The sequence below is a fragment of the Paroedura picta genome, chromosome 1 (assembly GCF_049243985.1).
Source record: "Paroedura picta isolate Pp20150507F chromosome 1, Ppicta_v3.0, whole genome shotgun sequence".
Classification (NCBI taxonomy): Eukaryota; Metazoa; Chordata; class Lepidosauria; order Squamata; family Gekkonidae; genus Paroedura; species Paroedura picta.
Genome location: NC_135369.1, coordinates 140,007,296 through 140,024,303, shown reverse-complemented (window position 1 = coordinate 140,024,303; position 17,008 = coordinate 140,007,296). Strand labels below are relative to the sequence as shown.

Genomic DNA, 17,008 nt, shown 5'->3' with positions numbered 1-17,008 from the left:
CAGCAGCACGGAGGTATACCTAAGCAGCTCCCTGGTGGGAAAGAAAGGCACAGCAGTTGTCACTCAGGAGGAGGGAGCTGAAATATTTTGTGTTTCGTGTGCCTGTCTGTGTTTTTGATTAATTAAAAGTAGGCTATACCATCGATGAGGCAGCAGTAGCACGCAAAACTTCCGTTCCCTAGTGGTTCCCAGGGTGAAAAACGTTAATGTGTCTGGCTGGAGACTTATTTCAAGCAGCAAAGTAGAGATAAACAGCACCTGCTGCCTTATTAGACAAGCAGCCGGTGGGGTGTAGATCTGGTGCATTCCTGTTCCCTTAACAATGGCAGCCTGGGATCTGGGGAACAGGGTGGGTGGGGACAAGCAGGAGCTGCTGCTTTCTTTGTTGCCCCTGCAGCAACACAGGGGAGGGGGAGTTAGTTGTGGTTTTTCTTCCTCACTTGTCAAATCGGAAGTTAATATATTGACGAAACTCCATGTTGACTAAAGGTAGTTTATTGATAAGCAGGATTGATTGGGGAGCTAAAGTTATGCATTATTCAATGAAAAAATACACAATCATGCAAAATTAATTCTTCCAGTAGAGATATTCTTTAGTTAAGTCAACCCCCTTTGTGGCAAAGGGCTCTATGCTGCTTCATAGAGATAAATAAGTAACTAGCCTTTCGATATAGATACGGTCTCCATGACTGATTGACAAATACGGTACCAAAATTGTTGAGGTACTTCTCAATGTGACAGGGTTCCAGGTTTGTTGCATATATATCAAAGGCACCCAAATTATGGGAAAATTCTGAAAATTGAACATTTAAATATCTATGTGTCACAACAGGGAACTGGTATAACCCCCAGTGGTTAAGGTTCTTTTGGTCATTCAGTGGTAAAATTTGGCATGTGCATTAACTATCACTCTGTTTGCTAGAAAAGTCTAACTAGTATGTTGGTGTTCCAAAATGTTTTCATATATTTCCAGCTACTTAGATGAAATGTGCAGATATTTAACACAAGGCACCATGAACACTAGAAAGTCTGAAAATGGAACCAAGTGAATGTTGCAATCAAAAATAGAACTATGAACATTTATCCTAATAGAACTCTATTTCTGCACAGAAGCCAGGCAAGTGGTATGTGTGCCACAATATTGAGACATGTGATTTCTGTAGGCTCTTAAGACATAAATTCATCTCCTGCAATGAGCTTGAGGTGGCATGCAAGGTTTCCCCCCCCCCCATTTTCTTCTCACAAAAGCCACGTTAGACAGGTTATACTCTGAGATACAGACTTCCCTTAACTTTTCATCTAATTCCAGTAAGTTTCCTTGTGGAGGGAAGAAGCAGAACATTGGCTTTTAGGGAATCCAGTATGGTTCCTCCCTCTACCAAACTCTGCACTGTATCCCAGTAAGGACACAAGGGGAACAGAGTGCTAGTTGCCAGGTGAAAAGTGAGAATTCATATTCTGATCTTGTCCTCAAATTTCCCATAGCAAGGATGTGGCTGAATGGGAACTATAGTTTGTACCCTTCCCACTCCCAGGAAATTAATTGCAATGTCTTTGGTGAGAGGTAGTGAGAAATTTCCAGAAAGAAAATCGCAAGATGTCAAGTGCCCAGGAGGGATGGACCAGAACCAATGGGAGGAAATAAATTCAAAAGAAATTCTGTCTAAACATCCGGAATAAGTTCCTGACAGAGTGGTTTCTCAGTGGAACAGGCTTCCTTGGGAGGTAGTGGGTTCTCTATCTTTGAAAAGGTTTAAACAGAGGCTTGATAGCCATCTGACGGGGAGGCTGATTCTGCAAAGGTTCAAGGAGGTGGCAGGTTACAGTGGATGAGCGATAGGGTTGTGTCCAGCATAGTGCAGGGGGTTGGACTAGATGACCCATGAGGTCCCTTCCAACTCTATGATTCTATAATGTTCTCCCCCTTTCTTTTAATCCTTGGCCCTTTCTAGCCTTCTCTTGATCCACATCCTTATGCTTTGCTTCAAAGTTACCTCAGTTTTTTTATTCATCTGCTTTTTCACCTACAACTGTCTTGTACGCAGCTCTAAGTACCAGCATAAATGATTCTCTTAAAATAATTCTGTTGTATTGTCAACTTTTGCCTATGGCATTGTCACTTTTAAGTGGAGCTTGTTGTTTTTGTCTAGGTACATTCTTTTCTTTACAGCTAATAGTTTTCTGTGAACCTCTTCCCCAAATACCTTCCTCTGAGTTAATTTAATGGAGCTCTTTGATGCTTTGCCTGGTATAAATCCAGGTACTTTGTATATATGTTTTAGATCCATAGGGAGGGGTGGTATAAAAATCTAAATAAATAAATAGATATTACATTAAATATATTTTACACTTTTAAAAATTCACTTGCAAAGAACTTTTCAGTTGTCAGGAATAGACAAGCTTGTGGAATACAACACAATTCCAGATTCTGCTTAAGAGCTAAAACATATACTGGTTGTGATAAAAGTTGCTAGCATTCGGATGCTATGTGATGCTATGTAATGTGTTTTTGTCATACAAGTTTACACCAGCCTTTTTCAACCTTTTGATCATGGAGGAACCCTTGAAATCATTTTTCAATCTTTGAGGAGCCCCAAAAGTGGTGTCATGACCACGCCTCCCTGCCATGCCCCAGGAAGTGCCATGTCACCAGAAGTGCCATAACACCTGTGTTAATAGGCAGGTTCGGGGACAGAGGGGGGGGGAGGAGACAGGAGGCAGTTTAAGGTGGGAGAAGATGTGCCCTCCTAGGCACAGAAACCATGAGAGATCTCACTCATGCTCAGGAGGCAGGAAGGGGGAGCAAGGGAAGTGGCTGGTTCCCTGGCTTGTAGCCAAGTCCATGAAGGCAGGTGGGGAAAATCCACAGACCCCATCTGGAACTCCTGTGGACCCCAGGCGGTCTATGGACCTCTGGTTGGGAATCCCTAGTCTAGGCTTTAAAAATACACTGTGTGCTCTACAACTATATAAATGACAGATTGGAATGTTGGAATGTTCATGATTGTAAAATTATAAAAGAAATTAGATTTTGTGAGAATTCTACAAATGAAGCGACATAAAAGAAAAAGTAAACTGTTACATTTCAGGAGCCCTCTGTTCAATTCCTAGCTTGCCCAGTTTGAACATTCTTCTCTCCCAAGCAGTTGGTCAATACAAGCTCTGTTCACTCTATTTTCTGTTAGCAGAACAGCTTTAGGGATTGGACAATAAACCTCCTGTGTCTTAATTTACCTACCTGTAACATAGAGGATAATAATACTTTCTTACATCAAATAAATGTTGCAAAGAAATTCATTAATGTGTATGTGTTTTAGATATTCAGACTCTGGTTATAGCAGCTAAAGAAAGTCAACAGGGCTTTAGTATAGGAAGCGAATCATAGAGCAATTGTGTATGTGTATGCTTTTAAAAAAAAAAACCCAAAAATCCCTTAGGTCTTTGTGATCCGATGAGTCTGATGAAGCTATAAAATATTTGCATAAAACTTGTCTGGAATATTTATGGCATCTTATTTAACATATCAATAGTATATACACTCTCACTGCATTTTTATCATTTTCATTCAGCTTTGTAATGTACATTTAGAAACAGAGTTGCCTAGATAAGCTGTGGAAATGCAAAGAGCCTACTGTGAGTAGTATAATTCTTGCCAAATACCAAATAAGGACAGTAGGTTAGGTGATAATTACTTCATTTATTGACTGAAACATGCATATATCCCCAAACATTAGGGCCACCAGTTTAGCAATAAAAATAAACGTTACCAAAAGACAAGAAATATGTTCCTTTATCTTTGCTCCCTTCCCCCAACAAAAATATGTAAGTCCCAGGCAAAAATGAGGAAAACAGATGGGAAATCACTAGGTGCTTATAATGGGCTGAAGCAGTGTTAACATGAGTATTAAAATTATCCATCTAATTGAACACCACCAGCACAACCACAGACTTTTAAAAATATATTTCGTCTACATTACCTCTACCAGGTACCACACACAGTGCTGTTTCTGTAACTCTTATACATTAATCACCAATCATTTGATAAAGCAAAAAATAAATCACCAATTTAGATTAATAATTGAAGCAGGCAGACAGAGGACTGATTCTGTAGATGTAAACGTTTACACGCAAATCATCTCTGGCAAAACGAAAAAGGGGGGAATTGTTAAAATATGGACAAATGAAATCAAAGCTGTTCCTCTGTATCTCTCAAATCAATTTGCATTGTGCTTTTACAGTACCATAAAGTCAATATAAGTTGATATAGTGAACAATGCAGAAAAAGTCACTTGGTATAGCAGGGCCTTTTGTTCTTCTATTCCAGCCCTTCACAGAAATCATTTGCAATCTACTAGGGCTGATGAAACTTCCTATTTTTGCTTGACTGCCTCAGCTTGATGGGTTTTGAGGCTTTACAACTTCTGCAGTACCTGACAAGTCACAGTATATGTTGGTTGGTTGCGTTTCGCTGAAGTGGAAACTGATGTGAACATTTGAATGTATCATAAATGCTGCACAATGGGCACAAACCCCTTTGGCAACTGCCTACATATCACTTTATTGGAAATATTTGCATTTATGTCCTCTGATACAGTGATCCTTACTTATTACCAAGTAAGTGTATTTAGTTTGCAGTGTAAGCCTGACCTGCCACAATCTTTAATATTGATCCTGAAATCACTGAAACCAAATTTTAAGTAAGTGTGCTTTGAATCTTCCTAATAAGAGCAACATATTTATAAGGCATTTCTCAGATTTAGAGTAAATATTAGAAATGATATTTGCTGGCAAGGAGACTTTTTGTTTTAAACCAATGGCAAAGAACTCAACATGGTCATCAGGCGGCCGTATCTATACATGTTTCATTAAAATAGCATAAACCTTAAGTACAAAAGCACCACAGATTATTGCTCTAGAAAAACGGCAAGAAAAATCCAAACACCCACAGTAAAAACGTCACCATATGCACAAGACATATGTCTCTGAAAAGCAAGTATATAGAATGGCTGTCCAATCTTATAAACACTTTTTCCCCAATGTTAGTTGATACTTTTAAAAAACTTGGCAACACTGGGAATTTCTAAAAGCACTCGTATGGGAGGTGAAATGTTCATATACAGTTTGTCAACTTATGGTAAGTCCTAAAAAATTAGCATTTACAAAATACTTAATAAAAATATCTTTTAAAAGTTGTCCAAGAGGTGCATAAAATCATCCTCAAATGTTCATGTTCACATGCACTTGTCTTCTGCAGCTTCAGTTCTCTGTGCCTGGGAAAAGGTAAATAAAAAAGTGTTATGGTAGCCTAACGTGGTATGCCTATCTTTCTTTTCCTTAAAGAAGGCTCCAAATGAAGAGAAATATCCCATCACAAGCAGTCTTTCTTTTTTGCTGCCATGTTTGCATGCCCAATTTCAAGCTACTTAAATGTTATAGTTAAACAGCTTTGAACACTCTCAAATATTTTGTTTCCTAATTTGCAAAAGCCATAGAAGCCTTACCTGCCAGCTTCCATTGTTCACAATGAAAAGCACCACACTACTATCTCTTTCTATTCACTGCACACATGCAGAATGCTCTATCGTACCCTTAACTTTCACTGTTTCAATCTGCCCTTTTACTGACAGTGTGCTGGGTGGGGCACCTCTGGATGTTGAAACACTAACAGTGGAGCGAGGAATGCGAATCTGTAATAACATCACGGGGCAATAAAAAGAAATATTATGAACATGCTTTCAATGGCCGAAAAAACTGAATTACAAAAAAAATTGACTGAATCAGCAGGAGCTTTGTGTGTAAAGTACCTCTTCAGCTTTATTTTCACCATTTTCAGATGGTGTAGTACCTTCCTTTGCAGCTTCTTGCTTTTCTTCCTTCTTCCCCTTAGCACCTTTGTTAGTCTTTGTTCCAGGTTCCTTCTGATAATAGATCAAAAACAGGGACATATATGTATTGTAATGTCTGCCAGTAATGATGCCTCTCCAAATATCTACCTCATATACAACAGACTAGTAAAAATGAACAATCTAAATTCAGTCAAGATAACTTTAGGCTGCCATTTGTGCCAAACAGAATCTCTTCAACTGTTGACACGAATTGCCAATTTGTAACAAGTATTCTATTTCCACCAGTAAAACTACAACATTAGAGGTCATTTGTCTATTCCACATAGATCTATGCTTCCTCCTTCACTGTTTCCGTTCCATCTCTCATACAAAAGGGGAGGGATATGTATTCTGTTTTTGCATCAGAACACTGCAAATCTAGCAATGAATGGGGAGAAGGACCAGGGCTCACTCCTGCCTTCTTTCTTGTCACATGTGGAAGTCAACAAATTGAGGCATGATATTTCCACCTTGTGCACTGAAAATACAGATGCAAGTGATGAGGAAACATCTTGACTGAGCATCACATGGCTTGAGTAAGCTGCTATAAAAGAAAGAGGGAAAAGCAGCATAAGGAATCTGGTGCTTGTGGTTGATCATTCATTCATTTTGTGAACCACTTTGTAAATCATGGTCTTGAACCAGTTATAATACAAATAAAGGAGGTGACTGGTGGGGATCCAGTAAATATGAAAGAGTAATTTTCAACAATTAAATACATTGTTCCAATAAACAAAACAACAGGAATGACTGGCTGGCCTTCAATAGGGAGTTAGTACAAGATTTTCAGGAATTTCCCACAGGATCCAAACCTAAGGGTTGGATCTAGAAAAGCATTTTTATGGGAATCAGGACTTCCACCCACAGTGCACATTTCCCTTCCACAGCTGCCAAAAGTGACCCTTGACACTCTGTTCTTGAAGAAGAGGAGACTCTCAGGAGCAGTATGTTTTGGGCTACCATGGGAGAGGGGACCTGCAAAAACCACATTCCATGTGCGAAAGTCTTTTAAATATGTGGATATGCTGTGCAGGATTCAATTCAACGTGTTTCCATTTCTGTTTGTGGAAGTTGTCCTTGGTTTGCTTGCATTAATAAAATAATTCAGGTTGTAATAATTTCAAAATGCAACCCTATTATTCCAGTTACTATTTCAAAATTTCTACAGTAACTTAATGGCATTTATTAACATTTAGGGCCATTCCGCACAGCGTTAATGTTGCTGAAGTGTTACCATTGTGTAACGCTATTTATTTTTTGTTATTCACGATGTTGTACACAATCTGCAACACTCCTGCAACACTGCCGCAAAAATTGCTTCGCTTGTAGCCCTAAAAAACCCGCTAGACTCTTGAGACAACCTGCAAAACATCCTAAAATGACATGTGCATTCTAAGTATAGCGGTAGCAAGCATGTCCCTCCCTAAGCTCTCGTACACGAGCTTCCAGCATCGCGATCGCATTTTTTCCCCTTAAACCGGCAAAAGCAGCGAATAAGCAATGCTTCTTTGGCTGAAATCCCTCCACAAGCAATTGTCTGTAAAGTTTCCAAGCACAATACAGCTCCCCCCCCCCCCCGGTTCGACATTGCCCGTAATTTCGGCCAGAAATAGCACGGGGGGGGGGTTACTTTAAGAGCATGTAAACGACTAAATGCCAGCTCCTACGCCAGCAAAAAGGTCTTTCCGATACATCGGATGAACAAATATACGTTGCTACTGGTGTTTTCGGGTGTTTAAAAAACAGTTTTTAAAGGGGAAGCACAAACACAACAGTTAATTGGCTGTTCTGTTTGATTGACGGCCAGGGGCGGGAGGAAGTGCGGAAAAATATTGCCTCCTTTGTTGCGATTTCGGCGAGACTGGAAACTTGTGCGTTACGAGAACAGTACTAGTGGGAGAGCCTTTTTTCAATAGAAATGGCTGTGTGCGTTACCGAGACCTGCCGCTTTTGATTGCAGCGCTTTTCAATAGCGCTCAGATTTAGCAACATTGCCCGTTGTGCAGAATGGCCCTTAGTTGTTTCTTTTTCTTCTGTTAACCAGAATTTCACTTATTTACTTCTTCTATTCCATTTGAACAAATTTAAAAGTATTAAAATATTTATTAAACTCATGTAGAACAGAGTCAGCAGGCTAATAGGACTTATGAGAGCAGGAAAAAAACTTTTATTAGAAAGAAACATTTTTTACCTTAGTGGCTTTCCTTGGCTTAGGCTCAGCTTTTGGTGGAGCTGGTTTCTAGGAAATAGTTTCAGACAGTTCCACAGTTAGCAGTTACAAGCCATCTTTCTCCTTTTCAGATTTTTTAACATATAATGCCAAGCAGCTAGAAATATCTTCTATAGATATTCTTCCACAACTTAATTTAAGTCCCCTCTTAATTATACCAGAATTCCTGAAAAGTCACTTATCTGTCTGCTATACATGGTATTTCTTGTACTATAAGAAACCCTTCCTAATCGCTTCCTGAAATAGTTGCATTGATTTTAAACATATATATTTTTAAAAACCTATAAAGTAAATATGTACTCTGAAAAGGAAATTAGGAAATGGCTGACCAAAGCAGGTATTACTAAAGAAAAAAAGAAAAAAGGAAAACAAATACGCTATCAAATATGTAACACACCACATTTAAAGGAACTGAGGCAGAAGCAACAGCAGGGGCTCTAAAAGGATTGGGGATCTCAATAATAAGGGGCAGAGGCAGGGGCAGTGGACATGCACAGAATAGAGGGTCCCAAAATTCAACCATACTTGGGCGCTATCCAAACTCTGCCCCATCCATCGCTACACTATGGTGGAGGCAAAGGTAAACAACCTACCTCTGACACTGGTGCTGTGCAATGCCAGGTCAATAAACAACAAAACCTCTACCCTGCAAAATTACTTTGCAGAACAAAGAGTGGACCTGCCGTGCGTGAAAGAAACCTGTGCCAGGGAGAGAAAAACTTTCGCCTGTAAAGACCTAGCCCTTGCTAGGTGCTCTGTCCTCCACCAGTCTCAGACTGTGGGGCAGGGAGGAGGGGTGGCAATACTGACTTGAGAGACTTTCACCTTGAGGGCCCTTCCTGCACCGTCAATACCAGGCATTGAACATGTTGGCCTTGGATGGGGATAAACCAAGAGTGTGACCATCTGGTTAGTGTACCGCGCGCCCAATGCACCTCCAGATCCCTTGCCAGCCCTGCTGGAGGCGGCGGCGGCCTAGATGCCACAGTTCTCCAGACTATTAGTTCTGGGGGACTAACTGCTACCCTTTAGAACTGGGCAGAACCTAGTGTCAACCATGGTGACACTGGAGCTCTCGCAGCTTGTTTTTGGCCTCACTGATCAAATAGGCCGCACCCTAGATCTCATTTTCAGTGTGGGTCTGAATGTGCATCTGGTCACGGCAACTGCCATGCCATGGTCAGATCACTACACCCTGAGGGCTCGGCTTAGGCTACCACCCCCTCTTGAGTTGGGTGCTGAGAAAATTTCAGCTTGCCCGCAGAGACTTATGGAAACAACTCCATTTCTGAATGCTTTGCGGGAACCAATGCCTCCCAGAACTTCTCTCAATAGCCTGGTCAGCGACTGGCACAACTGACTGCTGACTGTCATTGATGAGACAGCTCCCCAATGTCCTCTCCGACCCCATATCAAGCAAGCCCCCTGGTACACCAAGAAGCCTTGCAGTAAGAAACGGGAACTGACACGGCTAGAGCTAGTTTGGAAGAAGACTCACGATGTAGCCTCGAGAACATCTTATAGAATGTAGATGAAGGCCTATGAGATGGTGGCGAAATCAGTAAAACACAATTTTTACTCTGCTACTATCGCATCTGCAGACTCACACCCGGCTCAATTGTTTAGGATAGTTCGATCTCTCACTGCTCTGGCAGAAGGGCAACAAAACAATTGGGTATCAGCTGTGAGGAATTTGCGAGTCATTTTGCATACAAAATCTCAACATTCTGCCACTACATCCCTCCAACTTTAGACACAGAAGTGAACTAGAGGCCCCTTGGCCATCTTTGGAGAAAACCGAGAAAACTTCACTCACGCTGACCAAAGTGGACAGGATGTTAGCAACAACAAGGCCAACAAGGCCCACTCGACCCCTGCCCATCATGGCTCCTAAAAACATCTGATATTAGGATAAAAGGCCCCCTCTAGGAGATAATCAATCTGTCTCTCACAACCAGAGAATTCCCAGAGGGACTGAAAGAGACAGTAGTATGTCTGCTGCTGGAAAAAAAATCGCGAGAGCCTGACAGATACCGACCTGTCTCACACCTAGCGTTTCTGGGGAAGTTGATAGAAAGGCTGTTGTAAGCCAATTAACAGCATTTCTGGAAGAAGCTTCAGTCCTAGACCCATTTCAGTCAGGTTTCTGGCCTGGCCATGGGGTAGAGACAGCGCTAGTAACCCTGATGGACAACTTCCATCACCAATTGGACCGAGGCGGGTTGACGCTGCTGATATTACTAGACCTTTCAGCAGTGTTCGATGCAGTTGACCATGGTCGTCTCTCCTATCCTATTCAACATCTTCAGCCACTCTCTTGCACAAATGGTACGGAAGTTTGGGCGGGGTTGTCATCAATACGCAGATGACACCCAGATCTTCCTCCTGATGGATGGCTGCCCTGACTCTTCCCCAGAAGCATTAGCCAGCTGCCTCGAAGCAGTGACAAGATGGCTCAAGCAGAGTCATCTGAAGCTCAATTCTTCAAAGACGGAGGCCCTGTGACTGGGTAGGAAGGGCCCATGTGAGGAAGCGCGTCAGCCCACCCTGGATGTGTGCAGTTCTCTACAGCTCACTCCACCAGGAACCTGGGCGTGATTCTGGCTGCTTCCCTCACAATGGAAGTCCAGGTCTCAAAGGTAGCACAGCTGGCATTTTACCATCTCCACCAAGCCAAGTTACTAGCACCCTACCTGGCCCCGGAACACCTAGCCACGATCACCCCTAGACTGGAATTCTGTAACTCGCTCTATGCAGGCCTGCCCTTAGCCTTGACCCAGAAACTACAGCTGGTCCAAAATGCAGCAGCCAGGATCCTCACAACAACACCATGGAGGCCCTACATCCAGCTCATTCTCCATCAACTACAGTGGTTGCCAGATGAATTCCAGATCATGCTAAATGTTCTGGTAATTGCCTTTAAGGCTATATGCGGTCAAGGTCCAGTGTACCTGAGGAACCACCTCACTGCCTGTACCCCTCAAAGAGCTGTATGCTCTGCTACCACTAACCAGCTACTGATCCCTGGCCCTAAAGAAGCCTGCCTGGCCTCGACCAGGACCAGAGCAATCTCCTGGAGAAGATCAGGTCCCTGACAGAATGAAAACATTTCCCCAGGCCCTGTAAAACGGAGCTCTTCCACCAGGCATTTGGTTGAGACCAGGCGTAACCAACATCTGCAGGGCCCCTGCTCCCTCCCACCCAGAAATCCATCAATGTGTTCTGCCCCTGAACCTGTTTGCACTGTTATAATTACCACTTACAATTATCAGTGTTAATAGTATTAATGTTATTGTTATCTATATGTTATGGAAAAACTAAGTTCCTTTTATTGTTTTCAACGTTTTATGTAAACCACCCTGAGCCTCTGGGGATGGCAGCACATAAATATAATAAACAAACAAACAAACAAACAAACAAATAAATAAATAGGAAAGCAGTACATGCCCTTCTACTATCAATCTTAATACCATCCAGAAGTATGAATAATTGCTTTCTTGTGGATTTGGCTGTCTTGGTCATGGTGAAACGAACAGTGTGTGGACAAAAAAATCTTAGAACATTCATTAAAGATCAATTATTTTTTATGATATCCTGGTATTGTCCTTTTAAGATGATACCCTCCATCTCGATGGTGGGTAGATACACAGTTTGAAGCCAATTGTCCAATTTGAACTGGGCAATAAAGCACAGAGAGCCGACTTTAACTTAAGTTAGCTCAAACTGGAATGCTACCTTGGAGTTGACAAAGAGTTCTTCCTGGGACTGTAAGGTAGGATCAGTGGCTTCATGCTTTTGTTACAGGAGCATTACCTGCTTCCGCAATACACCCTTGTAAGCCTTAATGGATTTAGAAGACCATATCTTTGCTTAGGAGAGCAATATATATACTTTCATGCTATTCCTAGATTTTTTAAACAGGGAACTGTTACACATTCCAGAAGTCTATATTACAGAGAATAAAAACCAAATCAAGGTAATATTGCCTTACCAATCATCATATGGCATTAGTGTTGATTTGTATTGACTTCATGTTTACACAAACTTATAAATACTTACAGCTGACAATCTTGCAGATCGCCTTGTTGGCTAAAAAAGGGAAAGAAAATATCTTTGTAGATTTGCAGCAGATCACATCCAAACAAGGTAAAAATCTGTCACTCATTTCCAACAAACTAAAATGTACCTGTAAGACAACAGAAGTCTTGTGTTATGAAACACAGTTATTTGCATCTTTTAAGGATAGAATATACTTGTCCAAGGAGAAAGTTCATTCATTCATTACATTTCGGATTCCTGTAATACTTCTCAGTTGTCAAGCACAGTCAATATGATTTCACACACCCTAAATTCTACATTAATAGTCGTTAACAGCAAATAAGAAAAAATCCCAAGCCAATGTTTTACAAGCCCACTGACATTCACTACGTGTTAAAATAGGAGTCTGCAAGGAGGAAAAAAAACATACTCTGTGTAAACCCAAATACTGCACATTATCTTAAGTACATCTGGATTGTTTTTGTATTGTTCAGCTAAACTGCTAACATTTACTGTTTATTGGGGTAGAATTTGAGCTTTGTTGAGACAGAATATAAAGAATCTTGATCACAGTTTGACACTCGCACCAGAAAACAGCAAGGTTTATAATTAATGTTTAATTTATTGTACCAATAGTAATAGAAATATGGTAGGAACACAGGCCATATGAAGTGATTAGTGCTGCTGAATGGTAGACTTGTTTGCAAAATTTGTGGAACTGTGGTAAAACTAGGAGTTCCTTTTTAACAGCAATCTGCAACCCCAATGATGAACCAGAAGAAGAGTTGGTTCTTATATGCCGCTTTTCTCTACTCAAAGTGGCTTACAATCTCTTTCCCTTTCCTCTCTCCATAATAGAAAGCCCGTGAGGTAGGGGAGGCTGAGAGAGCCCTGATATTAATGATTGGTCAGAACAGCTCTATCAGGGCTGTGGGGAGCCCAAGGTCACCCAGGTGGTTGCATGTGGGGAGGCATGAAATCAATCCCGGCTTGCCAGATTACAAATCTGTGCTCGTAACCAGTACACCAAGCTGGCTCCTCCTCCACAGGCAGGATAGCATAGTGCGTTTGTGTGTGTGCATATACACACACCCTGAACATACTTTAGCCTTATTTAATCCACTAAAATTTTGCTTGAACTCTCCCTAGAATAGAGCTGCCAACCTGGGAACCGAACGGAGCTTCAGGCAATAGAGATCGATTCATCTGAAAAAAATGGCCATTTTGGAAGGTAAACTCTATGGCATTATTCCCTACTGAAGTATCTTTCTTCCCCAATCCTGCCCTGAATTCTCCAGGTATTTCCTAACCCAGAGCTGGCAATCCTAATAATAAGAAAAGTTGGTTCTTATATGCTGCTTTTCTCTACTCGAAGAAGTCTCAAAGCGGTTTACAATCGCCTTCCCTTTCCTCTCCCCACAACAGACACCCTGTGAGGTGGGTGAGGCTGAGAGAGCCCTGATATCACCGCTCGGTCAGAACAGCTTTATCAGTGCTCTGGCAAGCCCAAGGTCATCCAGCTGGCTTCATATGGAGAAGGGACGGGGAATCAAACCCGGCTCGCCACTCTTAACCACTACATCACGCTAGCTCTCTCTGGCTTAGATGCCTGACCTCTCCCCTAAAGCAAAGATGGATAAACTGAGGCTATTGTAGTTTGGTCATATTATGGAAAGACAAGAGTATGGGACCCACATACTTGAGGAACCGCCTCTTGCCGTATGCCCCCGCAGGGATTTACGCTCTGCGGGTACAAAACTGTTTGTCATACCCGGCCCCTGGGAAGCGCGTCTGGCCTCAACTAGGGCCACAGCCTTTTCAGGCCTGGCCCCTACCTGGTGGAATGAGCTCCCAGAAGAGTTGCGGCCCTTGCAGGAGCTCGCAGCGTTCCGCAGGGCCTGCAAGACGGAGCTCTTCCGCCAGGTTTACAGGTGAGGCCAGCGAGCTAAGGAAGAACTGGAACCCCCTTGGATTATACTTACGGTAGGTTATGGTTAGCAACCCTTTTTCCTGCCCCTATGGCTGATAGTGGGCTAGGCCTAGTTACATGTAATTTCCGCTGCTTCTGAACATCTGTATATTGATTTTGTTGTTTACTGCATAGTTTGTGTTTTAGGGGTGCTTTTATTGGGGGTTTTATGTATTTTGTAGCCCGCCATGAGCCATTTTGGGAGTGGCGGGCTAGAAACTGAATTGATGATGATGATGATGACTATGATGATAAGAAAAGATAAAGGTGGCAGGAAAAGAAGACTTAGCATGAAGCAAGCCACAGATATTTTGGGGAACGTTAATTCACTGAGTTCATAACACGCACATAACATTTTGCTGTCCATTATTGTACAAATTAGAAGTAACTTGGTAGATGTAGGCTATGTGCTAGACTTTTTGCAATGCTGAGCTATATGCAGTCTGATCCATATGCAAATACCTGATCCAACAAAAGTCAAACATAAATAGAACTAGAATCCTGATCTTGGATATGCCCTAAAAGGGGGGGGGAACCCTCAGGGAAAAGAATAAAGTTTAAGTCTAGCGGCACTTTTAAGACCAATGTACTTAATGCACACAAAAGCTTATACACAGAAATAAATTTGTTTGTCCTAAAGGTTCCACTGGCCTCACTCTGTTTGGTTGCTTCAGACTGGGGGATGAACACAATGGTGGGAAGCTCCTGGACTGCCTGGCCCATTCCCATCCAAGATCCCCCCTCCCTATTTGTTATTGTGCCTGTTTGTTCATTATTGCCACCTGTTTGTTCACTGATGCCAGCCACATGTTCATAATGTTTATAGCTGTTACATGTTTGTGTACTGTTTGTGTAATGCTCAGGGATAAACAATTCATCCAGCCTAAAGAAAAATGTGTAAAATTCTTATACCCTCAACTCTGCCAATCATTTGTTTACGAGGAAAACCCAATACAGTATTCAGTAGTTACTTCCCTTCCTGCCCACCTAGCTGGTGATGAGAACTGACAGCAATGATGACATTCTGGCTAATAAGAAAATGGAAGCAGAACAAGTACAACAATAGGTAGGCGGTCTTTTCCATTGCTTTTGCATAGCACTAGGGACGTGGTCAAACAAGAAATGACAAGACTGAACATCGACATTTTAGGAATCAGTGAAGTAAAATGGACAGGAATGGGTGAATTTAATTCAGATGACCATCAGGTATACTACTGTGGACAAGAATCTCGCAGAAGAAATGGAGTAGCCTTCATAATCAATAAGAGAGTAGGAAAAGCAGTCTTGGGATACAATCCCCAAAATGACAGAATGATCTCAGTTCGAATCCAAGGCAAACCATTCAACATCACAGTGATCCAGGTCTATGCCCCAACCACTGCTGCTGAAGAGGATGAAGTTGATCAGTCTATGAAGCCTTACAACACCTTCTAGAAGCAACGCCAAAAAATGATGTGCTTATCATCATGGGGGATTGGAATGCTAAAGTAGGAAGCCAAAAGATAACCGGGATAACAGGCAAGTTTGGCCTTGGAGTACAAAATGGAGCAGGGCACAGGCTGGTAGAATTTTGTCAAGAGAATACAATGGTCATAGCAAACACTCTTTTCCAACAACCCAAGAGACGACTCTACACATGGACATCACCAGACGGTCAACACAGAAATCAGATTGACTATGTGCTCTGCAGCCAAAGATGGAAAAGTTCTATCCAGTCAATAAAAACAAGACCAGGAGCTGATTGTGGTTCAGATCATGAGCTTCTTGTTGCAAAATTTAGGCTTAAATTGAAGAAAGTAGGGAAAAGCACTAGGCCACTCAGGTATGAACTAAATCATATCCCCGAAGAATACACAGTAGAGGTGACAAATAGATTTAAGGAATTAGATCTGATAGATAGAGTGCCTGAAGAACTATGGACGGAGGTTCGCAATATTGTACAAGAGGTAGCAACTAAAACCATCCCAAAGAAAAAGAAATGCAAGAAATCAAAATGGCTGTCTGAGGAAGCTTTACAAATAGCTAAGGAGAGAAGGGAAGTGAAAGGCAAGGGAGAAAGAGAAAGATACACCCAATTGAATGCAGAATTCCAGAGAAAAGCTAGAAGAGATAAAAATGCCTTCTTAAATGAACAGTGCAAACAAATAGAAGAAAACAATAGAATGGGGAGGACCAGAGATCTTTTCAAGAAAATTGGAGATATGAAGAGAACGTTTCATGCAAAGTTGGGTATGATAAGGGACCAAAATGGTAGGGACCTCACAGAAGCAGAAGAGATTAAACAAAGGTGGCAAAATTATACAGAACAACTATACAAGAGCGAGCTTAACATCCCTGATAACCACAATGGGGTGGTTACTGACCTGGAGCCAGACATCCTGGAATGTGAAGTCAAATGTGCCTTAGGAAGTCTGAGCAACAATAAAGCTAGTGGTGGTGACAGCATTCCAGTTGAACTATTCAAAATCTTAAAGGACGATGCAGTAAAAGTGCTACACTCAATATGCCAGCAAATTTGGAAAACTCAACAATGGCCACATGATTGGAAAAGGTCAGTTTACATTCCAATCCCAAAGAAGGGCAATGCCAAAGAATGTTCAAACTACCGCACCATTGCACTCATTTCTCATGCTAGCAAAGTTATGCTCAAAATCCTACAAGCTAGGCTCCAGCAATATGTGGACCGAGAACTTCCAGAAGTACAGGCAGGATTTCGAAGAGGCAGAGGAACTAGAGATCAAATTGCCAACATACGCTGGATCATGGAGAAAGCTAGGGAGTACCAGAAGAACGTCTACTTCTGCTTCATTGACTATGCTAAAGCCTTTGATTGTGTGGAGCACAACAAATTGTGGCAAGTTCTTAAAGAGATGGGAATACCAGAGC

General features: G+C 41.8%; 1 protein-coding gene and 1 long non-coding RNA gene across 16 annotated transcripts in view; one reads left to right on the top strand and one right to left on the bottom strand.

Moving 5' to 3' along the window:
- LOC143821830 (uncharacterized) overlaps nucleotides 1-17,008 on the top strand; it is a 49,947-nt gene that overhangs the window by 13,110 nt on the left and 19,829 nt on the right. For 3 of the 7 annotated variants that reach the window (XR_013225929.1, XR_013225931.1, XR_013225928.1), the window contains exons 2-3: nucleotides 13,303-13,384; nucleotides 15,114-15,188. This is a non-coding gene — a long non-coding RNA (uncharacterized LOC143821830). Of the gene's footprint in view, nucleotides 1-13,302; nucleotides 13,385-14,762; nucleotides 15,189-17,008 lie in introns of all 7 variants that reach the window. The other 4 variants (XR_013225930.1, XR_013225927.1, XR_013225932.1 and 1 more) reach the window with 2 other exon arrangements.
- HMGN3 (high mobility group nucleosomal binding domain 3) overlaps nucleotides 3,683-17,008 on the bottom strand; it is a 44,634-nt gene continuing 31,308 nt past the window's right edge. For 3 of the 9 annotated variants that reach the window (XM_077306211.1, XM_077306170.1, XM_077306159.1), the window contains exons 3-6: nucleotides 12,175-12,204; nucleotides 8,077-8,124; nucleotides 5,805-5,918; nucleotides 5,277-5,687 (exon numbers count right to left, since the gene is read on the bottom strand). In XM_077306211.1, coding sequence (XP_077162326.1) covers nucleotides 5,556-5,687; nucleotides 5,805-5,918; nucleotides 8,077-8,124; nucleotides 12,175-12,204 — 324 coding nt within the window. In that variant the 3' untranslated portion in view covers nucleotides 5,277-5,555. The other 6 variants (XM_077306220.1, XM_077306206.1, XM_077306198.1 and 3 more) reach the window with 4 other exon arrangements.